This window comes from Fragaria vesca, linkage group LG6 (assembly GCF_000184155.1).
Source record: "Fragaria vesca subsp. vesca linkage group LG6, FraVesHawaii_1.0, whole genome shotgun sequence".
Classification (NCBI taxonomy): domain Eukaryota; kingdom Viridiplantae; phylum Streptophyta; class Magnoliopsida; order Rosales; family Rosaceae; genus Fragaria; species Fragaria vesca.
In genome coordinates, this window is record NC_020496.1 from 22,967,912 (window position 1) to 22,994,220 (window position 26,309).

The 26,309-nt window shown below is 36.7% G+C and overlaps 4 protein-coding genes across 4 annotated transcripts in view; all 4 read left to right on the top strand.

The window, feature by feature from the left end:
- Positions 1–4,690: 4,690 nt before the first annotated feature.
- LOC101292813 (TGACG-sequence-specific DNA-binding protein TGA-2.1-like) lies at positions 4,691–12,668 on the top strand. The gene is made up of 11 exons (XM_004303548.1): positions 4,691–4,969; positions 6,068–6,171; positions 8,209–8,285; positions 8,429–8,569; positions 8,931–9,008; positions 9,099–9,158; positions 9,408–9,485; positions 9,565–9,616; positions 10,539–10,810; positions 11,338–11,586; positions 12,108–12,668. The coding sequence occupies exons 1-11, from the start codon at positions 4,872–4,874 to the stop codon at positions 12,252–12,254; spliced, it is 1,356 nt and encodes a 451-aa protein (XP_004303596.1). The 5' UTR covers positions 4,691–4,871; the 3' UTR covers positions 12,255–12,668.
- Positions 12,669–13,236: 568 nt separating this feature from the next.
- LOC101312567 (protein CMSS1-like) lies at positions 13,237–18,057 on the top strand. The gene is made up of 5 exons (XM_004305640.1): positions 13,237–13,860; positions 13,992–14,181; positions 15,685–15,774; positions 17,298–17,411; positions 17,798–18,057. The coding sequence occupies exons 1-5, from the start codon at positions 13,623–13,625 to the stop codon at positions 17,928–17,930; spliced, it is 765 nt and encodes a 254-aa protein (XP_004305688.1). The 5' UTR covers positions 13,237–13,622; the 3' UTR covers positions 17,931–18,057.
- A 659-nt stretch (positions 18,058–18,716) lies between these two features.
- Positions 18,717–19,901, top strand: LOC101312857 (F-box protein CPR30-like). Its single transcript, XM_004305641.1, has one exon. The coding sequence runs from the start codon at positions 18,717–18,719 to the stop codon at positions 19,899–19,901; it is 1,185 nt and encodes a 394-aa protein (XP_004305689.1).
- Positions 19,902–25,822: 5,921 nt separating this feature from the next.
- Positions 25,823–26,309, top strand: part of LOC101293110 (two-component response regulator ARR9-like) — a 1,610-nt gene continuing 1,123 nt past the window's right edge. Inside the window, exons 1-2 of the mRNA XM_004303549.1 lie at positions 25,823–26,055; positions 26,162–26,265. Of these exons, the coding sequence (XP_004303597.1) occupies positions 25,953–26,055; positions 26,162–26,265 (207 nt within the window). The 5' untranslated portion in view covers positions 25,823–25,952. The remainder of the gene's footprint in view (positions 26,056–26,161; positions 26,266–26,309) is intronic.

Here is a 26,309-nt window from a genome sequence, read left to right on the forward strand (position 1 = left end):
GCAACCGTTGCTCAATCGCAAAGAACTACTGCACCAAATGAAAGAATCTCCATTGATGAAGACGCAATTGGCCTTCTTAGGGTTTTCTTCTAGGTCAAAGGTTTCTGGGTTTTTAGTTTGCTTTAATATTTCATCAGATTTGCTTCATGTATACCTATTTTCTTACTTTTGTAGTTACTAACTTACTATACGTTCGGTCACAAACACCACTTTGCTGATTTGCAATATTGATTGTGAAAACAATTCATGATTTAAATTTTTTTAAATTGTTGTCATTGAAAAATCGTTCTTATAACTTGATCAAATAATATAGGTTAATGACATTCTATGCAAAATAAATAAATAAATAAAAAACAACACCAACAAGGAATTGAGGTTGCAAAAGAGGTTTTCATGAAAAAAGAGAAGAAGAAAAAAAAAATCAAGCAATCGAGGTCTGAAATAGATGTTTTCATGCAAAAAGAAAAAAAATTAAAGTGTGGGAGGTCTAGAGAGCGAATAAGAGGTATAATGAGTAAATTATTGAAATATATATGAATAATAAATATAAGGTTATTTTAAAAATTTGAAAGGAGGTCTAATGAGCAAATGCTTGTTTTTAAAAATAAAAAGGAGGTGTAAAGAGACAGGGAGGTACAATGAGCAAATCTGGAGGTCCCAATAGCCGCACTCTTTAGAGATTAGGGGTGTGTATTTAAAATTTCTGGAGAGGAAATAGATAAAAAATAAAAAAATGGGTGAGGTGAGGTGAGTTTTTTGTGTGTGTGAAAGTGGTGAGGCTTTGAGAGAAATTCCTGCCCACTACCCTCATTTTGTTGGTCATACCACCACCAAATAACAAGCTGCCACGTGAAATAAAACTTAACGAGAGTTAGTAATGAAAAAAAAACTAATTATTATTTCTGCCCTATAGAAGTCTCTGCAACTAAACCATCGAAACATCATTTCCAAAACAAACAAAAAAAAAAAACCATCGAAACATAAAAAATAAAATAAAAAGAAGTCTGCAACTACAACCTCTTCTTCATCTCCAAAATTTAGATATTCAGCTTCTTCTTCTTCGGGGTGTGTGTGTGTGTGTATAAACCCTTAATCTTCCAACTCCTCTTGTCCATCGATCTCTGATTTCAGTCCATCTGATCATCACTCCAACGCCGCTAATCTAACAGTCAAGGGTGACCAGTCGCTTAAGTAAGCCCAACAATTTTGATTTCCCCCTATCTCTCTTCTGGGTGTTGGGGCGAGTGGAGAGAAGAATGAGAAAGAGTAATCATAAACTCATCAATCCAATAGTTCCTAGACAATGAGTCAATAATTATACCAGATGAAATGCATGCAAGGCTTGACTGGTATTTGCTGAAGTATTTCATTTCTCACATCACAAACCAAGATCCGGGAAATCATAACTTGACAAAAGCAATCAAGGATTCAAGGGTATAGCTCATTCAACATATTTCTTTCTCCACAGTCAAGAAAACCAAGATTACGAAGCTAATAATCAAACACGACTTCATGCCCATAAAAGAGGTTCTGGGTTTTTTTTAGAGAAAATTTTATAAAGAGTACCCCAAATAAAGTCCCTTCATCACTTTGGTACACCACTTCTCGAAACTATCATATTCATTCCTCAACAATTAATCACCATATAATTTCTATACCTCCCGTCTATAACACCGTCAAGTCTATTACTGTACAAGCTATTTTATGGACACTTTTGTCTTTTCATGTTCTCAGCTTCTTTTTCTCTGTTGATTTCTTCATCAGTCATCACCGATCAAAGTATGAACATATGCTACCTACTATCAGCAGTAATCAACCCAATCTCATTTAATTACCTCTAGTCAAGGATCACAATCTATCTGGCACCTTCCGTGCCGAAAGCCCAGAACACACATTTCATTTCACCATCCTTGCCATACTATAAACCCAGATATTTCACCATCCATATTCATAACAAACCCCCAAAAGCGAAACCCAGAGGACGTTGTGCAAGACTGAAGTTTGGTATGGGATGCAAAGGAGTGAGCCAAGGAGGAAAAAGAAGAGAGCAGCTGCCTGCTCCAAAAGACGAAGAAACCAAAAGGCTATCTCTTTCTCTATATTTTCTCATCTCTGGTGTCTCTACATGTTGGATTTGATTCTAATTATTATGATTTTGGATCTAGGATGCACGAGATGCGTGATTGGGATTGAGTGGGAGGGGATTTGGGTTTCAGGGTTGGATTGAGAATTTTAGATTAAACTGATGAAGATAGATAATTTGGATAAGTCTGATGGATTTGAGAGAAGGGAATTTGGATATTGAATGGTGATGGATTGAGGGGTTTAATTGTGGGATGGATGTTGTGGGAGGTTTCGGGGGAAAAAAATAGTGGGAGATGAGAAAATACTAAAAAAATGAAGAGACTTTATTTGGGGGTCTGCTATGAATATGAATGGTGAAATATTTGGGTTTTTAGTATGGCAAGGATGGTGAAATGAAATGTGTTTTTTGGGTTTTTGGCACGGAAGGTGCCAGATAGATTGTGATCCTTGACTAGAGGTAATTAAATGAGATTGGGTTGATTACTGCTGATAGTAGGTAACATATGTTCATACTTTGATCGGTGATGACTGATGAAGAAATCAACAGAGAAAAAGAAGTTGAGAACATGAAAAGACAAAAGAAGCTGAGAACATGAAAAGACGAAAGTGTCCATGAAATAGCTTGTACAGTAATAGACTTGACCGTGTTATAAACGGGAGGTATAGAATTATGGGTCCGGTTCAAAGGACACCAAATTTAACACAAATTTTGACACCGTTTGTGAGCCATTAGATTTTAAAATTTAGTGTCCCTTGAACCGGACCCTGGAATTATATGACGATTAATTGTTGAGGAATGAACATAATAGTTTCCAGAAGTGGTGTACCAAAGTGATGAAGGGACTTTATTTGGGGTACTCTTTTTAAAATTTTCCCTTTTTTTTTTATGAGGAGATGCGAGGAGAGGATTTTTTTTTTGGTTACAAACGAGGCCTAAAAGGCCTAAACAAAGAAAACAAGAAAACTAACTACTAGAACATGAGACTCTTCTAGCTTTTGTTACAGTAGCAAGATCATCAAGAAATGATTAAGCAATATGGCCGGAGGATTGTCAAAAACAATCAGGCCTAATCCATGAAGCACACTGTTTTTAGCCAATACATCTACAGTTATGTTGGATTTCCTGAAAATATGATTGATCTGAGTAGTTCCCAAAGCAGACATGAAATTCTTACAACCTTTAAGGAGAGAACCAAGAGGGTGCATCTCAAGATTAGCACACTGAGAGAGTTGGACAAGTACAACAGAGTCAGACTTAATGCTCAAGTTGTTAATCTACAGTTGAGAATCTAATTTCAGGCCATAGAACAGACCCCATGCCTCAGCATCAAGAATTTCCCCAACTCCAAGATTTATTTGAAAACCAGAAATCCAACTGCCTCTGTGATCCCTTACGACTCCACAAGCTCCAATCTTTCCAAAGGAAGTGCTTCTAGAGCCATCAATGTTCAGCTTGAAACAATTCTCACTTGGCATTTTCCATGAGAAAATTTATAGTTGTAAACAGACTCGTAATTATTTTTAGTATTTGCAATATTTCATTCCCCAATGTAATTCCAGATGACCTTCTTGGGAATAAAGGCATGGAAAAATTAGGATAAAACACATTCCTATTCCTCCATTTCTAAATAAACCAACATATGAACACAAATAAATTGCACCACTTCACATTTTCCTGAATCACACTATGACAATGAACTTCCAATTATCCCAATTCAAAGTAAAGGAGTTGAGAATATGACCTGGACTTAAAAATTCATTCCAAATTGCAGAAGAACGAGGGCAATCCCTGAATAAGTGAAGAAAGGTTTCATCAGCATTATTGCAGATAGGGCAAGACTTATCAGCAATGAAATTTCTTCTAACTCTTTGAACATTTGTCAAAAGCTTCTTATGCAGTAATGACCAGCAGAAAGTTTTCAATTTTAGGAGGGATTTTGATTTCCAAAGGGCTTTCCACAAAGGAGAAGTGTCATTAAACAAATCAAAATTCAGGTTGTAAGCAGACTTAACTGAAAAATTTCCATTAGAAATATGACCCCATATGAGTGTATCAGCACCACCACTATCAAAACTAATAGGCACATTAATAACTTAGCTGATAATATCATCTTCATAATCATCCCAAAATTCAGAGATGATGGCATTTATATTAACAACAGCTTCAGGAAAAACTAAATGTAAAAGCAGAAATAAAGTTAACCAAGTATCAGTCAAGAACCTGATGAGAGGTTTTGGGTTCATCCCAATCATCATCTGTTTATTCTATTTAATTAAAAATTAAAAAATGATTATTATTAGCATTTAATCTTGGGGAGAGATACTAAATTAACCATAATTAGTCTTGTTCTATGGTTTTTCACACGTGACAGCTTGTTATTTGGTGGTGGTATGACAAAAAAAAAGTGAGAGTGGTGGGCAAAATTGGATCCTGGTGGGTTCCTCCATGAAGAAGATTGGGATGATCTGGGCGTCACGCTTCGTCCACTCTCTCTCTGTCTCTCTCCAGCAAAACTTAAAAAGGAAAATAGAAAGAAAGAAAAACCAAAAAGACAGGGAGAGGGTTGATGGTATAAAATACTATTTATTTATTTTTCAATCAAATGGTCAAAGGGACTCTCTCTCTCTCGTGTATCTTTAGGGATTAGGGTTTTGTTCTGTTGCCTCTCAATTCCAAGTCTCGTTCTGTTGCCTCTCAATTCCAAGTCTCGTTGTTAGTCTCTAATTCAAGTTTGTTGTTAAGCTTGGAGTGGGTGGGTGACTTGTGGTGGTGGTGATGGTGATCCATGGGTAGTAGAACAGTCAAAATCGGTTCAAATGATGGAGATAAACTGGTGACCGAGATGCCGAGCTTTGTTACTCCGGTACCCACTTCCAATCCCATGTCAGTTCACTATCCCTTTTGGGTTCCCTATTCATTTTTTACTTCTATTTTTCTTTCGAATTTTTTTTCTATCTTCCTCCCGTTTTCTTTTGTTTAGTTTGCCAGCTGTGGTCTAGAACATGAATTTACGTTCTATGTAATAGAAATGTCTCCAGAATATATCTGTAAAGGGGCAAAAATTCTTCAATTCGTTTGTCAATACTGTAGTCTTACAACAGGAGCTTGAATGCAAGCAACATCTGCAGTTAATGAACTGCACTGTTTGCTCCGGTGTCTTTTTTGTACTTAACCAACATACAGTTTTAGTACCTCCGTCTTTTCTGCACCCTTCGCAGCTAAATAGTGTTAAGTTACACGTAATCGTTTGGAATTTTCAGAATGATGCACACTGACTTTTGGCTGACTTGTTTATCGATAGTATGAACAGTACTTTGAGGAAGAGAGTTGCATTTTAAATTTTTCGGAATGCTGCACACTGATATTTTGACATACTTGTTTCTCAGTTGTATGAGCAGTACTTTGATTTTGTCTTTGTGCTTGTGATTGAAAATTTGTAACAAGAAATAGAGGAGTCCGTGAGGACAAAAGAAATGCAATTAGAAACTACTGTTGGACCATTGAGAGGAACTATTGCTGTATCTTTATACTACAAAAATTTCATATTTATTTTATTTGGCTCTTTAACTTCTGTATTAGTTTGAAAGGCCTGATTCTTTGTTCTTAGTTATTTAGTAAGAGCATGATTGTATGGATCCCAAACAGAAGGACAGGGTATACAGTATGCTGCTTATGTTGGCTTACTCTGTCTTTGACATGTTGTTCGTTGAAAGTGAAAATCTGTGATTTGTCTCGGCCTTATTGCAACGAAAGAAAATTAAACTTTATCATGATTGATTTTCATTATGTTGAAGTTTGTCCATCCATTTGCCTTACAATTGAGGTGCATTCTTCATGCTCGTGCATGTCTGCCTGTGTAGTTGCGTTAGTAATGGTCCCATATTGGCCTTTTCATTCTGGCTAGTAAACATGGATTTGTTGGCAATTTGCTGAAGCGTTTGTGTATTTGGTCCTAAAGGTTCGGATGATCTCTGTTTTCAGTGGCACAGAGGGGGGCTCCATTCGTTCTTCTCGAATCTCAGACTTTGAAAGGCTTGAGCAGACTCTTGGATTTAACATAGAGGATGCTGTTGACATTGGAAGAAGTATGTTACAGTACCTTATATCAGATAATACTTGAGTGCTTGTTTCTACTATTTCTTCTTTCAATAACTGCATTCGTCTTTGTTTTCCTTCTAAAATGCAATTTGCTTATGTTGGTAGTAATTTTTATTTTATGCAATTAGTATTGCTTGTGGACATGTCAAGTAGAATGTTATTGTTATTTTGTATTTTTACCAGAACAGACCTTGTAGTATGTGGTCAAGCACCTTATGAATATGATTTTTCCCTCTTATGAATGGGCTAAATCATATATATATATATATATTTTTTTTTTTTTAAATTCTCAGTGCCCATTCTAGGTTCTCTGGTGGTTATGTATAGACAGTTTAATGCTAATTTTCTGCGTACTATTTTCTGTAACACTTTCCAGGAGTCTTCTGCATATAATCTCAGGATCATCCATTTACATCTATTTATTCCCTAATAAACTACAATCATTGAGGGTTAAGGTTAAGTATTAAGAACTATCATCTTCTCACACGTCTTTATAAGGTAACGACAAAAGTTTTGTCATAAATATTGAGGGAAGTGTTGGCCGACACAGTTTCAATAGCTCATGAGTGAAAGCGTATCAATCATGAACAATGTCCTAGTCAAAACTGAGGTTGTTGAAGAAAATTGTTCAAAAGGCGTATGATCATTTTGACTTGAGCTTTCTGGACTATGTTCTAAAGGGGAAGGTCTTTCGGGTCCTTTGAGCAGAGGATCTCTAGAATTTTTTTTGAGTTCATGGATTTATTCATAAAGCGAATCATCAATGGTAGGTGTAGGTAGGTCTGAGACAAGATCATTCCCTGTCCCCATTCCTCTTTGCACTTTATATATGGCCCTGTATATTGGTTTGATTGAAGGTGTCGGGTTAGGTTGCGACTACTTTTGGATCCAATCCTCAGGGAATAAGGATCTTTCAGATTGGTGAAGATAACTGAGTTTGGAGTCTTCTAGGGTTGGTGTCAAACAGTAGTAGTGCAGTAATTTCTCCTCCATATTAATTTTTTTCTTCACATGCAAATTCAGTTGACAAAGAATGATGATGTGGTCATGCTTCTGAGTGCCTTTTTCTGCAAATCATTTACCCTTTATTTAAATTGGATCCTTTTGAGCTTCTTAAGTTCAGTTGGCAGGCTGGTAATCCATGCAAGGTGAAATTTCCTGAGGTTAGTGGTGCATTAAAATATAAATACTTATGACCAGTGCCGTTCAAGTGCTCTTCTTGCTCAATTGTGCTCAACTGTGAAGAGTGGAGAACTATGAGGGAATTTGTATCAAGTTTATCTGCCTCATTATGCTCCACTATTGGATTGATATCTAAAGGCACTTGGGCTGAGTAAGGAATCAAGTGAGTACCAGAACATGTCTCTACCTATGACATGCTCCAGATGAGAAGATATCCGCTCATTGGTGCTATGTAGATTAAAAGGGAGGGGTTGAGCACTGCAGGTTATGTGAAAAAATTGGATCCCTTGAGTTACTTGTCTGATCATGCTCCAGATAAGAAGATATCCGCTCATTGGTGCTATGTACATACAAGGGAGGGGTTGAGTTGAGCACTGCAGGTTATGTGAAAAAATTGGATCCCTTCTTGGAGTTACTTGTGTGATTTGGGTGTGCCGGAAAAATTGCAGTTTAGTGTTGCTGAAAAAACAGATCTGAGAGGGCCAAAATTATAAGTTGATGACTCTTGGAATTTTCTGTTTCTGCCCTTTTGTTGTAAGTTTTGGCTGGATCCGAACAAAACACTCTTTGAAGAGATAAAGTGAGGAGGAAGCGGAACCAGTCTGGGTTAAGATTTAGTTTGCTTTCTTCTTGTTTGGCTTCTTTATAACACTAAGATAGTAGCCTAATTATTCTTAATTGAGTGTGTGTCTTGTAATGAAGTTTAAGGTGGTCCAATGTTGTCTTTGTTTCATAGACTGTTTGTCTATTTTTCTTGTGCTGCTTATTTTTTTTTCCTTGGTAAGTTTCTGCTTTTCAACAAAACAAAGGTTATATATGATTCTGACTTCATTATATTTTAGGTCCTGTATATGATCAAAATACTTCAACTAGCCGCGCATCAGGAGCCAAGGATGTTCAATTTGGCGCTTTAAATAAGGTAATTGTGTACCATTGTGTTTGTCCCCACCCCAAAAAAAGAACACTGAATAAGAAAGGAGATCATTAAAGTTGAACTTGATCTTGTGGTATTCAGCCCCACATATTTGCATAAAACTTATCTGTTGTTATGTGAAACCTTAGCTGTTACCACAGAAAGAGCTACAACCAAATCTGGTTGCAGTATCTCGTAGCAATCACGAGAATTGGGGTGAATCCAATATGGCAGATGGAAGTCCTAGGACTGATACTTCAACAGATGACACAGAGGATAAAAATCAGATGGTAACATTTCTTGTGTTTTTTTTCTTTCAGTATTAGAGTCTGTTCCACCTGGATTGCTTTTATTTTTCATTTTATTCTCTGCTGCTGCATCTGTCAATACAAGTATCTAGTGTTGAAAGATATCTTTTCCATAAAAACTGATTTCACACAAGACAATTCCTTCATATATTTTGGGATTTTTTTTAAGGGAGCTGTTTATCGTTCCAATTTGTCATATTTTTTTGTTGGAGTGAAATGACTGGTCCTCTAGCTTCTGATTCCAGTGACTGAAAGGAATCAAACTTATCTTCCTTATAATTTTTTTTTATGGGAGCTGTTTACTGCTTTTTCGCTTTTGGTGGTGAAATTGTGTTCTGTGCAGATTGAAAGGAATCAAATGGCTGGTCTTCTAGCTTCTGATTCCAGTGATAGATCAAAAGAAAAACCTGGGGATCAAAAGGTTTGATATCTTAAACTAAGCATCTTGTTAAAGTCTAGTCCTGGCAGGATTAGAGACTTAACATTTCAGTTTTCCATCAATGTTTCACAGACGCTGCGCAGGCTTGCTCAAAATCGTGAAGCTGCCCGGAAAAGCCGATTAAGAAAAAAAGTAGGTTGCTTTCTGTGAATTTCTTCTTTGCCTACGTATTGCCTTATTTATCACTTTTAATAGACTGATTTCAAAGGGCAGTTGGTTATTTTGTTAGTTGCAAGCTTTCTGTCTTACTATATTTTTGAAGTTCTTTTAGGGACAATGGTTTTTAAGGACGGAATTTCTTCTTTGAAGTCCTTTTCTGGACAGTGATATCATATTGTTGTATATCATCAACTTATTTCCTTGCTCTTCCTCTCTTTGAAGGCATATGTACAACAACTCGAGAGTAGCCGGTTGAAACTGACCCAGCTTGAGCAAGAACTTCAGCGTGCCCGCCAGCAAGTATGATTTTGTTGTCGCTGTCATACACTTCTAGCAGGGTATAGACTTCTTAGTATATTTATGGTCATTTTCTTTGCAGGGCATCTTCATTTCAAGTTCTGGAGATCAAGCCCATTCAATGAGTGGAAATGGTATTTGATCTTCATCTCTTTAGTGTTTGCTTTGACTTCTATAAGCTCGTGTATCTTGTGCATATATTGCGGGGAAGATCATTGCTAGGTGAACCAACTTTTTTGGATACCACCTGCTTATGTTGTAGCTAACTTAAGCCCCGTTTGGTATAGCCCCGCTTTAAAAAAATCAGCTTCTATCTGAACTTTTAGATTTAATAGTGTTTGGTAAACTAAACAAAAGCAGTTTTTTTTGAAACTGGCAGCAGCTTTAGAAGCAAGCAACCTCAAGGTTGCTTTTATAAGCTGCTGTCATTAAAAACACTAGAAATTAATATAGAGCTTGCTTCTAAAGCTGCTGCCATTAAAAACACTAGAAATTAATATATGTTGATTATTTTCGAAGTACATCAGCGGCAGTTTCTTTTTAAAGTCTCAGCAATACCAAACTAGCCCTTAATGTAGAATTCTGATAGGGTGGACGTCTCATGAGACCCCACATTAAGTGGGATCTTGCATCTAGGTGGTACCCAAGAAGTGGGTCCATGTAGCATTGCCCACTCAATTATCACACTGCTGGTTTTGAAAGTGTTTTTCTGCTTGCATCTAAGGGGTTAATTCTGGACATGATGGTGTTTGTCGATTGATTGTTATCCAGTTGATATTCATACAGCTAGCTCAAATTGGATCACTATGTAATATTATCATCATAATTGGCTATAAGAATCTATTGGTTTATGTATATGGGTCTGGTTATAATGGTTTGTGTGCTTGTGAATATCATGGTGCTATTTTGAAAGTAAATGCAGTTTTAATCTGTTGCAGTAAATCATGAATTGTTTCAGATGCTTTTTGTTCTCTTCCTAGGGACTTGTGTACTGGATATGCACCCAACTGATATTTAATTGTAACACGTTTTGGTTTGTTTGTATTTTCTGTGTAGGTGCTTTGGCATTTGATGTGGAATATGCAAGGTGGCTAGAGGAGCACAACAAGCAGATAAATGAGTTGAGGGCAGCTGTTAATTCACATGCGGGTGATACAGAACTCCGTACTGTAATTGATAATGTCATTGCTCACTATGATGACATCTTTAGAATAAAGGGCACTGCAGCAAAAGCTGATGTTTTCCACATCTTGTCAGGAATGTGGAAAACACCAGCGGAACGGTGTTTTATGTGGATTGGTGGCTTCCGCTCATCTGAGCTTTTGAAGGTGAAAATTCCTTTCCCTCCTTCCTGGGTTGCGGAGTTGCAACACATTTGAGCAACATATTTCTTGTACTTGGGGTTTATGTGTAGCAGCACTTGCATGCATCTAGTTCTTTATCATATATTAGATGTGAGTGGAAGTGGTGAAAATCTTATTTATTGATGGATTCAGTTCTATATAGTTTGTTTTCAAACCTCTCAAAGTATGGATTTCTTAAATATGCTTACAAGACCATGTACACGGAGAACATGAATTTTGAACTTATTTTTATAGAATGATTTATCTTCTCTCAAGAAAAGGAGTCTAGTAATATTTGGTCGACCACCTGCTTCCCACCTAATGTGGTAGCTGATGTGGCATAGTCACGTCATCTAATGATAGTTCTGTGATAACTTAGGCACATCAGCTGCAACATAAGGTGAGACGCAGATATCCAAAAAAGCAGTTCACCTAGCATTATTATAAGAAAAGTGAATAATGACCTGCTCATTATCATAGTATAATCATTTATACTTTATTTACTGCTGCAGCTTCTTGTGCGTCAATTGGAACCCCTAACGGAGCAGCAAGTGATGGGTATTTACAACTTACAGCAATCATCCCAGCAGGCTGAAGATGCTTTGTCACAAGGGATGGAAGCATTGCAGCAATCCCTTTCTGAGACCTTGGCCAGTGGTTCACCTGGGCCATCAGGAACATCTGGGAATGTAGCAAACTACATGGGTCAAATGGCTATGGCTATGGGAAAGCTAGGCACACTTGAGGGATTCCTTCGCCAGGTTTCTCCTTGATTCTTGATTCCTCTAGTTTGATGCCTATGCTCCTTTATTTGCATTTAAAAGTTAGTAAAGACAAACAGGCTATTGCTCAGTGCAACACATCTACATATTTAAAAAAATGTGTGCATTGATGGTGAAGCCGTCTGGGATGTCCACGATCTCTATCTGACAAGAATAACGCAGCCATCTGTGCTTGATCAAGGCTGCAGGTGGGACGTCCGCACTTTTCTTTGCGGACATCCTCTTCTGAACATGATAAAATAATCGGTTCTCTTCTGAGATTAAGTCAATTTCCTTTATCCCACAAGAGGGGGCATATAAAGTTCACGTACTTTGGTTTTTGGATATAAATTTTGTGGTGCATGTTTCGTAGCGCTTTATTTTTCTATTCTGACAACTGGTCTGCTTAAAGTAACCTTTTCCTTGTATGTAGTTGTTTTGGTTGTGGTGACTCATTTATGACATACTAAAGATTTGATGTTACCTTACTTTTTGTTATATTTACTGTTGTCAATTACCAGGCTGATAATCTTCGCCAGCAAACTCTGCAACAAATGCATCGTATACTGACAACTAGGCAGTCGGCTCGTGCACTTCTTGCGATCAATGATTATTTCTCACGTCTTAGAGCCCTCAGTTCTCTTTGGCTTGCCAGGCCCCGAGAGTGAGACACATTTCATTCCTTCATATGAAGTTAATCGTGACGGTTGACTATCCAAGAGTAGTGTTACCACTATGAGCCTTGGCAGAGAAAGTGTATGATTAAAAGATTAGTGGACTTGTCGCATGCATTGTTCAGTCCCCATCGGAAGTGGTGTAACATATGCGTTCCGAGGTGTTGCATTTTATGAACAGAACAATAATATCAATAATCTGAATGTTACTTATTTAATAGTACTTATACATTAGAATATTGTAGGTTACAGATATCAATTTGTATACCAAAAATCAGTCTATGTCAGTGAGAGGTTGTATTTCAGTTTCATTCATGTAAATATGTTGCATCTTTGAATGTAATTGACACAGCATAGTTCAGATTCTATTGGCTTGTTATTGTGTAGTATTGAACAGAATCTGATACCAATAGGGGGGTTATGGCATACAATCAATTGATTACTTAGAATCTCGAAGAAAGATATTGACACACAATGTCCGTTCTGTGATGAAGAAGTGGAATCTTCTTTACATGCTTTGAGAGATTGTGTTCATTCTAGTTCTTTCTTCCAACTAGCCAACCATCCAAGCCACATATCAGCTCCTACAATAGCAGACTGGTTAGTTTTCTTTACTCAACGTAATACTTCATTCGCTACTGTGTTGATGATTATTTGGGCTATCTGGATAAACCGTAATACTAAGGTTTGGGATAATGAGGCCAAACCAACATCTGAGGTTGCTCTTTCTATTCTGGGTTGGTATGCTGAATACTCTAAGGTACATGTCCGTAATAATGTGCCTATTCAGGTGCCCAGAGTTGGTTGGCAGAAACTTCCTAGTGGAATGGTCAAACTTAATGTTGATGCTGTTTTCGATAACCCTAATAGTTTAACAGGAGTTGGGGGTGTTTTTCGGGATGCTAATGGAACCTTTCTTTTGGGGTTTTCGGCATTCTTCACCTCATGCAGCCTCTATACGGCATGTAGAACTTCAGACACTGATTAAGGGTTAAGGGGTTAGAATATGCTTTATCAGATCACCAGGTCATCTTGTGGACCATTCTGATTTGGGTTTCTTGATACCAGATCTGAAACACCGACTACAACAACTGATTCTGCCATTATTTGTTAATTGTCATGTCAAGAGGGAAGGTAACATGGTAGCACATACTCTAGTCAGAGAAGTTAAGTTGGCTGTTTATTATGATAATTTTTTTACCGTTATTCCTCCGTATGTGAAGGTGTTACTCTCTCATGATTGTAACGATGTTTACTCAATGAAGTTATTTATTCCCTAATGAACCGAAAAATCGTCAATATAGTCCTGTCGTCAGTCAGTAGAAGACCGGTTTCGGGCTCACTAGGAGCAAGAAAACGCAAATGGGGAGCGGGAAAGAAAGGAACAACTCTGTCAAGAAGAAGAACAAGGGCAACCCGCTTGGCCCCAAAACAACCAAACTTAAACCCCATGCCACCAACAACAACAACAAGAATACCCAAATCGAAGCTCAAAACATCGAAAAGCTACAACCGTCGGCACAACTCAACTTGTTCCTCGACAAATTTCAGTCTGCCAATCATCTCAAGCTCTCTTGTCTCGAATTGGACTCCCTCACTGGTACCCACTTTTTTTATTACTCTAGTATTGACTTGTGTTTCATTTCAAGGATGGATTTCTATGTGCGGAATGTTGAGGATTAGTTAATAGTGCTCATGTACCATGCTTTGAAATCTGCCTAATTTTCGCAGATAAATGTATTGTGGACATGTCTACGGATCAAGATGTCGAAAGCTTGGGGAAACATGTCAAGGCAGCTTTTGGGCCGTCATGGAAGGAGGAACTATGTGATAAGCGTCTCTTGGAAGGAAAAGTCGATCCAGGGAGCCCCGCAGTTCTTATTATTAGCACATCCGCCTTGAGATCAATAGAACTTCTAAGGTGGAGTTATGTTTCTTTCAGTTTGGAGAATTTGAAATAGTTGCAAATATGATGTTGATAGCATACGAAATTGTCGAGGTGGTATAATGCATTTTACCTGCTTTTAGTACACGGCTAGCTAGCACTGATGTCGACATTCTGTACCTCTAGGGGCTTTCTAAGTAGTTCTCGTTGTGCCAAATCTCGTGATTTGTACAATTACTGGCAATCTTGTTAAACTGAAATGAGATCCTTCTGGCAATGGCTTTGCAAGTTATCTTCAATGTGCTGAAAAAAGATGATCAAAGTCAGTTTTTATTAACCCTTGTTGTGGCTATCTATACTTTTATACGAAAACCTTGGATTCTAAAGTATTGTGTACAGATTTGTAAAAGCTATGCATTTCTTTTTGATATATCAGATAATAAGCTTGTTGATAGTACTTTTTTTTCTTTTTTTTTTTTTTTTCGGAGTAATGAAATTCACACTCGCTATTTAGTCGAAATTCTTACAAGAAGGAAAACATTTATAATACTAGAAGAGGAAACATGGTGTGTGTAAAATGGGGAGTGTGGATTTTTCTCCCCTTCTTTTTCCTGCTGTCAGACTCCCTTTTCTCTTCATCATGAAGAGCCAGTGTGATTTGTGTCTAGTTGCACTTCAGTGTGATCCCAAGTACTTATTGAACTTTTTAGGGTTTCAATTAATTTTTATGAACATATTTTCCCACATTGGGGCCACTGAATTGGTGTGGTTTCAGAAAGTGATGGAGATTTAAACTCGGTTAACAGAGGCTCCTGCTTTCTTCAACATTACTTTTGCTTGTCAATCAGATACGATTGCCCACTTTTTTTTGTTTCTGTTTGTTAATCTTCTTAGTATAGTGTTTTTCATGTGCATCAAATTTAGTACCAGATTGTTTGAGTCTTCCCATTTATATCATCTCTTCAGTTTCTTTTCATGTCATAATGCTCGTCAGTTATCTAATAAAATGGGCACTTTTTATGTTTGAAATTGACTGTTGGGTCTTATCCGTAGATTTAAATTGTTCAATAAAGGCTCCTGGTCTATTGAGTGTTCTATTTGCACGTCAATTTTGAACTCAAAACCCCAGCCTTTCTGTTTATCTTATTGTCGATTAGGTTTTTTTTAATGTGCGTGTGTGTGAGGGAGCACTTTGATTTTCGCATTGCCTTTTCATCTTTCACTTGTAGGCTGAGATCTATGTATAGTAGATCCTTTTGCCGTTTTATATCAAAGTGAATTGAAATAATGTCATCCACTTAATAGACTGTAGCTCATCTCTAGGTTCATGGTGCTTCTCTATGGTTAAATCTAATAACTAAATAAATAATGAAAGTATAAAACTAACATACACAGGCCTGTAGATCTGAAATTTATTTTGGTTTAGGCATTTGCAGTGGCTTAGGTATCTCAATAAGCTAATGTGATACCTTGTGCTAATGTTATTTAAGTACCATAGCCAGTCTTATTTAATCTCCCCTTTTAGCAATTTTGATGCAGTCTAGACATTTTTCTCTCATCCACTTTAGGCCTTTTCCAGGTCTCATTGTTGAAGGATCGTGTTAACATCGCTAGTGGTACACCAAACAGGTAATTACAATATTCTTAATTAACCTTTGTAGACTGTTAGTCTGTAATCCAATATATTCAGGTTTTGTTTAATTGCTTTTCTTAGCTTGAGTAACATTTCAAGTGAAAATTTTAAATTATGCTCTTTACTTTGAAGCTACATGTGGAGTGTTGTATGTCATTGTATGTGTATAGTTTGGGCTATTAGATTAATTCTACAGTTATTGATTCTATAGACAAAGTTTTAAATGCCATAAGGTTTTCAGTTGGACATGTCTTCGCTTGTGAAATGGTTTGCTATGTTCACTTGTATTTATAAAAAGTTAATCATAGGGTTCTTTCGGGTGTTTATTTGGAGACAAGCTATGGTACTGGGATGTATATCCTACTTTTATTTTACATGTACTTGAATAAAAATTACATTGTTATGAATCAAATTACAACATTGAGGACAAATTTACCAAATTTATTTACACTATTTACATAAAGTTAAACAAAATTACAACTATGAGAACAATTTGTTCAAAAAGTTGTAAAATGGTTGTACATTTTGTAATTACAATTATTAGAACAAGATTACAAACAATACGACTCAACATTACCACTTTGACTACAAATATGTTGTCACATTTGTAAATGTAGGTATCACATACGGGTAGGTATCATAGAATTTCCCGTTTAATTATTTGTATCTTCCTCTGCTGATTTATATTTTTGAGTTCTCTGCTGCTTGTCTCTTAGGTGGACATCTTCTCTGCTTTCATTTTGTCTTTATATCTTCCTTCAGTTAATAGTATATATTTCTCAGAGACCAGCAGTTCTCATATCTTGATACAATGATAAAAATGGTCTTTAGGGCTTTGTGTTAAAGTTTGTTCAATTTTTCATATGTAGTCTCTGGTTTGGTTTGCTTGTGTCTTTTAGTTGTGGAGTACTTGCTTCTTTATTGTATGGTTAAATCTTTTTCTTCAAACATGCAATATATTATATGTAATAAAAAACAAAACATTTTATCCTATACCAGAAAACAGTGATGCTCAATCAAGAACCACCTTAATTGGACTAGAAATAAACCTATTGTAGTCTGGTGGGCTCTAACCCATATCATAGTACTCAGAAACCAATTTGTAATATGTCAAAAGTCGAAACCCCAATTAAGGGTAAAGCAAGTGTTAAGGGTTTAGGTAAAGCAAATGTAGGGAAATACAAGTCCAGGTTTTGCTGCTCCAAAGAAAACATGAAAAAATAAAATAAAAGGTTATGCTCAAATCCTGCATTGGAAAATATTTGCAAAAGTGGTTCAAAGTTAGTATTCTTTTCATGACAAAATTGAATTTTAACTTGGAAAATATAATTTGCAAGGTAAAGTTAAGGGAGGGAGGTATGCTTTATGCTCATGGCTTCTTGCACTTTTACTTTGTTTGAAGTTCATTAGGGTCATGGAATTGCAGTACACTACAACATTTCATGTTATTTTTTTTTTTTTTTTTCTCTTGTAAGTTATTCCGTTTGAATTTAATAATTTGTTGAATTGTGTATTCCAGGATAAAGAGGCTAATTGACATTGAGGCATTGGGGCTGTCACGGTTATCAGTGATTGTGCTTGATGTGCACCCAGATGTCAAGGGCTATTCACTGTTGACGCTTCCGCAAGTCAGGTTAGATTATCTTTGAACCCTCCCTGGTTTCATATTTGCTTTGTCCTGGTTTTGTTGCTACTATTTTTTTATTTTTATTTTTATTTTTATTTTGGCCTCTGAAGTTTATTCACAAATCAAAACTCTTCCTTTACTTGCTAATTTATAGAGCGTAGTGTTGAGGTTACTACATCTTTTGCAGAGATGTTATGTTCAATTTTCATGATCAAAATTGAACTACTGACGAGTTTACAAGAGTCTGAATCATCAAATCTTCTTTTTCTCTAAGTTCACCAACTAGTGTGGCTCTGATAGTGCAAAAATCATACAATAGATTTTAATATGTCCTCTTGCTATGTCTTGCCTTTCTGCTTCATATCAATTAAAATGCTGTTATCTTGTGGCAGTGATGAATTTTGGGACTTGTACAAGACCTACTTTCACCAGCGATTACTCCAAGGGTCCTTGCGTCTCTCTCTTTATGGTCCATTAAAATCTGATAATGAGTTCAAGGGAAAAAAGAAAAGACCCAATGAATAGTTATTTATATGTTGGTGCAAACTTGAAGCCAGAATACTATTTTTTCCCCAGCGATCTTAGAATGTAAGTCTCACTTCTGTATTGGAGTTGGTTTGCCTTAAATTAAGCGTCCTTTCGTTCATGCTTGTATTTTTTTGTTTGTTGCTGAAGATCAAATGTTAATTTGTTCCTCTTTTAGATTTATCTATTGAAAACAGTAAAATTTTGCAAGAACTTCTTGTTTCTGCAATTAGGAATATGGAGGAATTTCTATTTGTTAGCTGGCTAAGAGTATCTGTGGTCAATGGAGAGTCAAAAGGTGGGTCAATCACATATAAGGTCATCTTTGGGTGTTACATTACCTCTGAAACACCAGAGTAAAAATTGGAACTGGTGGCAGCTAATCTCTTTCAAAGTGACTGGAGCATCATCAAGTTGATAGTTGATACTGCCGTGCCGTCGTCTCTGAATTCTCCCAACCGGAACAACCTTTAAATGAAAACTGAGAAAGATTCATCTTTTCATCTTCCGCTTGTTGAAAACTGAAAAGGTGTTGCAAACCAAAGGTTGAAAGTTGAAACATGGGGTTTGTGGATTCAGATAACAATTATGGAGATTAATTGAATTGCATTTCTAGCTTCAGTGCATGCACGGCAAAACAAGCATAAATGAGAACTTGCGTCTCTTTAGCAAATTGTAGCACATCTTGCCGCTATTCTAAGTTCATTGAAAAATAGAGGACTTCCTTATAAAACAAAAACAAATTGAGGACCTTCATTGGTAAAAGTGCAAATTTCTTGACTATAAATGGCTCGTTGGGTTATACTTGTACTATCCTCACAGAACAGAAACCCCCCGAAATCCCTAATTCTTCTGAAAATGTCAGACTACTTACCTCAACAAGTGGTAGTTGAAATTCTAGTGAGGTTGCCCGTGAAATCTTTGATAAAATGCATCACTGTGTGCAAGTCATGGAGGTCTCTGGTTGAAAGCTCTGCCTTCACGGACACCCACCTGAGCCGCCAAAACGACAACACTAACCTCCTTCTGCTCAAGGTTGGAACCAGGGATTGTGATCTTTGCTTGCTACATAACCCGGAAACTGGTGAGTCTAACAATCTTATTCAATCAACCCAAACAAGTCGACTCGAGTTTGATGTGCATGGCACTTGTAATGGCCTCATATGCTTGTCTTCACAATCACATGATTCACATCTTCCCTACTTTGCAATCATTTGGAACCCATCTATTCGAAGGTTTGTGTTTTTGCCTAGGCCTAGGGTTGTTGACTATGAGAATGTGGAACAATTCCATGCCTTTGGCTTTGATATGCCCACAAATGACTATAAGGTTTTGAGAATTATGAGTTATCTGGACCGTTCTGATGTTCCTCCAAATACCCCATATGAGGTTGAGGTTTACTCGTTAGCCAGGGGCAGTTGGAAGAGTCTTAGTGCTGTTGTTGTTCCCAAAGATTATAATCATTATCTGGAATTTCGAGATGGTGTTTTGCTGAATGGCTCTCTTCATTGGTTTCAACTTGGTAACAATAGGGACAACTTCATTGTGACTTTTGATATGTACAATGAAATATTCTGTGAGATGGTTGTGCCCGATGCTATAAAAACAGGGCTACACATTCTATGTATGACACGATATGGGGAGTCTCTTGCCATTGTTGATATGGCTGAATTAGATGGGTTTGAAGCTACATTTCATGTTTGGGTGATGAATAAGTATGGTGTGATAGACTCGTGGAATGTGTTATACTCTGTACGGCTGAGAGGGTTGCCTTATGATACTCTAAGACCTTTTGGTCTTACAAGGAATGGGGAGTTTATGATTGATATGTTTTTTTCAGGGCTGTTTTATGTGAATTACAATAGCTGTCAAGCTGTAAGGTTTGCAATTGATGGATCTGATTGGTGTTTTGTGGATTCTTTTGTTGAGAGCCTTGTGTTACTTAGCCAAGCCAATGCTATATCTTACTGATGAGGGTGCGGAATGCTATAAATTGTCACATGGGTTCGTGTTTATATTTCTTATCCTCTGGTGTTGTTGTTTGCTGCGGTTAGGCCCTTGTGTTGTGACATCTTCGTATTTGTGTATTTGCACTTTTGGAAGATTAGATTAGCTCAAGCTTAGATTAGATTAGCTCAAGCTTCAGTTTGCTCTTATAGATTGCTTCGCGCACAATCCTTCTCTGTTTTGTTCTGTAGATTGATGGACAAACATGGGGCTTTTTCCTTCGATGCAGTTCCTCGTCGTCTGTTGGACTTCCATATAATTTTTTGCTGCAGAGAATGAAGGAACTTTCTTTTTATAATTTAGTAGCTGTTAAATCCTTGTTGTTGAGGGCTTGCCCTTTATATTAGTGGAATTTTGTATCATACTTTAAATCCTCCATTAGTAGGCAATGAAAGACCTTAACAACGTATCTGCTATTTGCCTCATCTTTTTTACCCAAACATTTACAATTTATGAGTCTGAAGGAAACATATGTTTGGTTTAAGAAGCAATCATGGTATGCTGCATGAGAGCCTCCTGGTATTGCACATCTTTGTAAGAAAACAATGGGAGACTATTACAATGGTTAATGAGTCAAATCACACACCTTGATTATTCTAGTGCCAAAATCTGCTTGCTCCCAGTCCCAGAATATGTCTTTAAATCCACCTATAAGTATGTCTTGCACCCTTTATAAAATGATCAGAGGTCATCCTGACAAGTTAGTTTTGTTCTTTGAGGCCACATCACTGATAACGTTATTGTTGCCCTTTTCTCAGGAAGTCTTGTATAAGTTTCAACCCTCTGTTGGAACCAAGGCGTTCATGACCTGCAAATTGATCTTTCCAAAATGGGATTTCATTGCCTCTTTTTGTACGAGGCTCAATTTCCTGAGCGGATGGTGAAGTTGATTATGGATTTTGTTACTTGTACTAGCTTCCAGGTATGCGTGAATGGATATTTATCTCAGTGCTTCAAGGCTACTAGAGGCATAAGGTAAATATGTTATTCTCTGTATTGGAAAAATTATCACACTTGCCAATAATCTAGGAAAATATATTGGAATGCCGCTGATCCACACCAAGAATACTTAGAGATATGGCATTATCTGCAATGAATCCATTATTAATAGAGCTATGCAGCTAGATTAAATAGGATGGCTCTATGGAGCTGACTACTACAATGGTCTGAAATGGTTCTTAATTTGCATCTTTAGATGTCGCTAAACGGAATCAAATTTGCCAACCAACAAATTTGATAACCACCATGACCATCCAATGACAACCACCCATATATGATAATGATCATCTCTCTCTGGTGGTTGGCAAATTTGATTCCTCGCTAAATTGGAAATGAAGATGCATCACACAAGCACTGAAGCTCTCTGCCTCCCGCTGCGTTACCAGGTGACACCACCCCAACCTATCACACTCTCTATCTGTCCATACACGTGTCCCTTCATCACTCTCTCATATCTGCCCCTTTGTCTGATCTTTTCTCTTGCTTATGAAGTTGGGAATGTCCTTAGTTTGGGAACTGGGTTTTGGTTCCCAGGTGGAGGGTTCTGGGTTTTCCAAAGATAAAGAATAATGGTTGGTAGCTAGAAGAAGAAACTGCAAATCTGGAATGCATGGTTATCATGGTTTTGGCTTCATGTGTATGAAGATGGCAATGATTCTTATATGCATTTATATATATATCTGTATCTGTCTGAATATATTAAGCGAAGCGGGGGGGATTACTGTTCACGGAACAGTATCCTGACCCCCTCTAAATGAAGCCACGTATATGTCATCCCACGGACATGATTAAGCCACGTATATGTCATCCACCCACAACTAAACGTTCAAAACCCGCTTCTACCTTTCCTTCAACTCTCAGTACTCATATTACCTTCTATCTTTCAGAACCCCTCGTTTTCTTCTGCTAAACCTCATATTCCCTCTCTCTCAAATCTTGCTCTCTACCTTTTCTCAACTCTACCTCTTCTCTGAAAGCTTGGGCTATCGCTTTTCTCTTTGTTCATCTCTCTGCAAAAGTTCTCCTCTGACCCAAATTTGGTTAGTTTTCCCCGATTTCTCTCTCAATTTTCCTTTTTCCTTCAGATGTTTTCGCTGATTCTAATATGAATTTGGTTTCTGCTATGGTTGTCGGAATGGGTCAATCTAAAATGAAGAATCTGATTGCTTCTTTGGTTTTGGGGTATTGAAATTGGTTTGTGGTTAGGGTTCAGATCGTTAATAGCATAACGATTAGTTAACGCGTGCTTCTGCTTAACAGGTTATCCCTCTCTCTTCCCCTTTTCCCTTTCAAGAAATTTGTGGTCTCTTCGCTAATTCATGTCTTCGTTGCTCATATATAAGGCTCTGATCTATTGTTTTTTTTTTTTTTTTTGCTTTCCTTGGGTCATCGGCACATTTGGTTTCAAGTTAGGATCTCAGTGAATTTGATCTTTCCAGGTAAACAACCAATTCATATCGATCTTTACTGAAACCAAAAGGAGTAAACCATACCAGGTGAGTACTACTCATTGTCATACTTATCTATCAATGAAAGGTTTCGGAGTTTTAAATGGTTAGCTGAAAGTGGTAGCTTCTTTTGTTGATTGAGGATAGTAGTAGCAGAAACTGATAGTCCTTTGTGCATGAACCCGTGAGTGAAAACATGGATTGAGTTAGCTAATAGCAATTAACAGCAATAAATGTCTGTTTGCTTGGTCCAGTGGATGTGAATACTTGGCTCCAATTTTACTTCTAATTAGGACAGAACTAATCGAAGAAAAAAAAATGCTTCAATGAGTTTGTGATCAGTGGGAAAAGAAGAATCATTCAGTATGCTTGAACAAGCCTAACCCAGTTCTTTGTTTTTATTTACATTTTAATATATTGTGTTCAAACTGATATGGTTTTTAAAGTTTGAATAGGGAAGATTTTTTTTAAAGTTTAAATATCTGATTACCGTCATAAATATATATCACTGAAGGAATCTCATAGCATTCGTGCTAACATCTCATGATTAAACTTTTCCCTCTTTCATTTTTCCCCCTTATAAATGAACACATAGACCTTTTGGTCATGCATACCTCTGTTCATTGTCTGCATATTTTTTATTTAAGATAAATGAAAAGAAACAGGGTCACATTATATTTGAGTCAGGAGAACTACACGACTTTGATGATGACTTTTCTATCATGTAAATGTACAAGCTAGCAAGTTAGATTACAATTTAATTGTATATACCAAATGTAGCAAGTAAGGAACCAGAGGTTTTGTGAAAAGGATAGATCATAGAAAGTTAGAAGGTTCTAACGTTAGGTGCAAATAGTTTTAAAATTGTACGTACAGGGTAGTGTGTAAACCATTCAATGAGGGAAGTTTGGATAGTTACCTTAATTTTCTATCAATGTTTGTGATTGATCCAGAAGAAATGAAAAAGGGATAATTCTCCATAGGTGCATTAGCATTATTCTGAATAGAAATCATATGTTCATGTCCTAATTGTCTATTAATTGGTAAGCTTCGGCATATCAGTTAGGAAGCACATGTGTCAACTTTTCTATTCCAGAACCGTTATATAAATTTTTTCCCTTTCACTTTATTAATTTTATTGATACCTGATTCAATTTGATGCCTTTTTCAATTAGATTGTTGATTCAGTTACAGATCAGAATTGATGAACTTAATACTATATTTGGTTTTATTGGTGCTATTGATCAGCTTCAGGATAGAGAACTGAGTATGTTTAATTAGTGTAAAGGTTCTATTAATATTTAGCCTTGCCTTAACATTTGTCATCAAGCAGGAGTTTTTGTATACAGCTGATCCAAATAACAGTACCTTTGTGAAAGAACTAAGGATCAGACTCCGCTTGACAAAGCAGTTCTTTTTTTGAACAATAGGAATAGCTCTTTAGAGACCTGCGTGTATGGTCTAGCTGTATAATGTGTAGTACAATGTAAACATAATATAGTTTATGTAATATATACCACAACTTCTGTATATACGTCGATCCATGCTCTTTTTACATTTACATTCCTCTGTCAATTTCACTTACTTTTCAACATGATATTATGCTAAATATCTTATGTACTAGATAACACAACAATTACCGTAGAAATTGATGGCACTCCAAAATGTTCAAATCAACCCTCACTGAAAAGTTATTGCTTTTAGTGGGTGTGTTAAAGTCTGTTCTTTGATCCATTAGTTTCCACAAATCTTTGTTCAATTCTTTACAGATCATCCATTTTCAGAGATCACATTTCATATACCAATCACACATTAGTTATATGTTCTCCTTTGTTGTGCAATCGTGTTCTTCCTCGGTTCTATTGGATACAAAATTACAAATAGTCTATGAAGGTTTAGTAACCATTTGTATAATGTCTATTTCTTGGTATGCTCTCATTTTTGGATGTGCCCACGCTAGACAGGAAAATAGAGAAACCATTTTAACTTTGGGATATAACTGCGCCCGCGCAAAGCGCAGGTTTCAAAGCTAGTGCACTTTATGCAAGGAGCAAAATTTTGACAATCGTAGAAATTTCGACCGTTTAAAAATTAAATATTTCGATGGAAATATTAGGAAAGTATCAATATTGATAAACTTTCGAGGAAAGATAGGTGAAAATTTATATGGATATATATATATATATATATTAAAATATGCATGTATTGGACAAAAAGAGTCACCAGCAGGATTGGTTGAGGAGTATTTCAAGTCCCTGTGTATTGCGAGATGATTCAAGCTTTTTTATAAACTTCAGGTCAATCCTAGATCGGGTCTTATTTAATTCATTCGTTTTATAAAGAGGAAATTTTTCAAATGGTGCCTTAAGTTAAGTCTATTCATCATTTTGACATCTCAATCTTGAAAATTATGATAATAGTATCTCAACACTTAAACCCAACCCAACATTAGTTCCCTCCGTGATTAACAATGTTAAGTTAGATTTTGTCCATGGGCAAAATTGTCTTTTCATGTTTTCTCTCCTCAAACCTTATCAGTTGAATTAGAGTTTCTCGACCTGAAGATATCAACTATGAATGTGAGTCATATTACCTAGTTATCTTTGATTGTTCTATTAAGTATATATGTTTCATGAACTTTTATACTTGATACAAAATGCATTTTAATCAATGTTAATTCTTTCTCTCACAGTTTTACCGGTGGGTTGCAAAAACTTCTTTTAATGATAGATATTAAATTATTAATGGCCAATGGTGTATTATAATTTCTAGATGTCTCTAATTTTTATATGCAGTCAACACATAACTCACCACAAAGTCTGATATTGATGGGAAAAAAGACATTATTCTGGAGGAAAATGTTTATGGAGGGAAAAGATTTGGGGAGGGAAAACATGAAAAGATAATTTTGCCTATAGATAAAGTCCAACTTAACGGTGTCAATCACGGAAAGAACTAATGTTCAATTGGATTTAAGTATTAAGATACCATTATCATAGTTTTCAAATTAAGATGTCAAAATAATAAACGGGCCTAACTTAAGGCACCATGTCAAAATATTAAGATACCATTATTATAGTTTTCAAATTAAGATGTCAAAATGATAAAGGCCTAACTTAAGACACCATTTGAAAATTTTCCTTTTTATGAACATTTTTCGACTTGTAATACCTCCCTTTAATGCATGGAAATGATGGAATGGGGGGCATGCATGAGATGGTGGCATGGGAAGCAAATCTTCAGAAGAAATTGGCCCGTCTTTGCCACTGCTCAAGCGCCACATGATTTCACACCCTGCTGACGTCACCTGTATCTCCTCCCGGGATTTGCTTGGCCCCCCATCTGTTGCTTTCACCCAACACTGTATTTTCAAAATAAAATAAAAATGAAGCATGGCTTTGCTTGCCCTCTAATTCAAAATCAAGTTGGAAAATTTGCAACCAGATTTGGGATATGAAATCTGGTCGGATCTTGCTTTGTGGGATGTGGATATTGGTGGGTCTCTTTTCATTACAAAGCTCCTCTCTCTTGCATAACACCATTTTCATCATCTTGTATTAGCACTCAAATGGGGACGGCTGCAGATTCTCAGTTTCATGTTTTAGCTGTTGATGACAGCCTCATAGATCGGAAACTGATTGAAAGGCTTCTCAAGACCTCCTCATATCAAGGTACTGTTTAAGTTGTTTGGTTTATTTCGAATAAATTAATAGCAGTGAATCAGAGATGAGGTCTCTCTCTCTTTTTAGTTTGATTTTCATGTTCTTCATATTGCAGTTACAACAGTTGATTCTGGTAGTAAGGCTCTAGAGTTTCTGGGTTTCTATGAGGATGACCTGACCAATCCTGATTCACCTTCAGTTTCCCCAAGCAATCAACAGGTACTTTTCTATGTGCATGTCTTACTTTTCACCTCTCTCTCTCT

Excerpts from the sequence above, each read along its gene's own strand:
- LOC101292813 (XM_004303548.1), top strand. The coding sequence starts at position 4,872 with ATGGGTAGTAGAACAGTCAAAATCGGTTCAAATGATGGAGATAAACTG. Across the intron at positions 4,970-6,067 it reads GTACCCACTTCCAATCCCAT|TGGCACAGAGGGGGGCTCCA; the intron begins GTCAGTTCACTA and ends CTCTGTTTTCAG. Across the intron at positions 10,811-11,337 it reads GCTCATCTGAGCTTTTGAAG|CTTCTTGTGCGTCAATTGGA; the intron begins GTGAAAATTCCT and ends TTACTGCTGCAG.
- LOC101312567 (XM_004305640.1), top strand. The coding sequence starts at position 13,623 with ATGGGGAGCGGGAAAGAAAGGAACAACTCTGTCAAGAAGAAGAACAAG. Across the intron at positions 13,861-13,991 it reads CGAATTGGACTCCCTCACTG|ATAAATGTATTGTGGACATG; the intron begins GTACCCACTTTT and ends TAATTTTCGCAG. Across the intron at positions 14,182-15,684 it reads AGATCAATAGAACTTCTAAG|TCTAGACATTTTTCTCTCAT; the intron begins GTGGAGTTATGT and ends ATTTTGATGCAG.
- LOC101312857 (XM_004305641.1), top strand. The coding sequence starts at position 18,717 with ATGGCTCGTTGGGTTATACTTGTACTATCCTCACAGAACAGAAACCCC.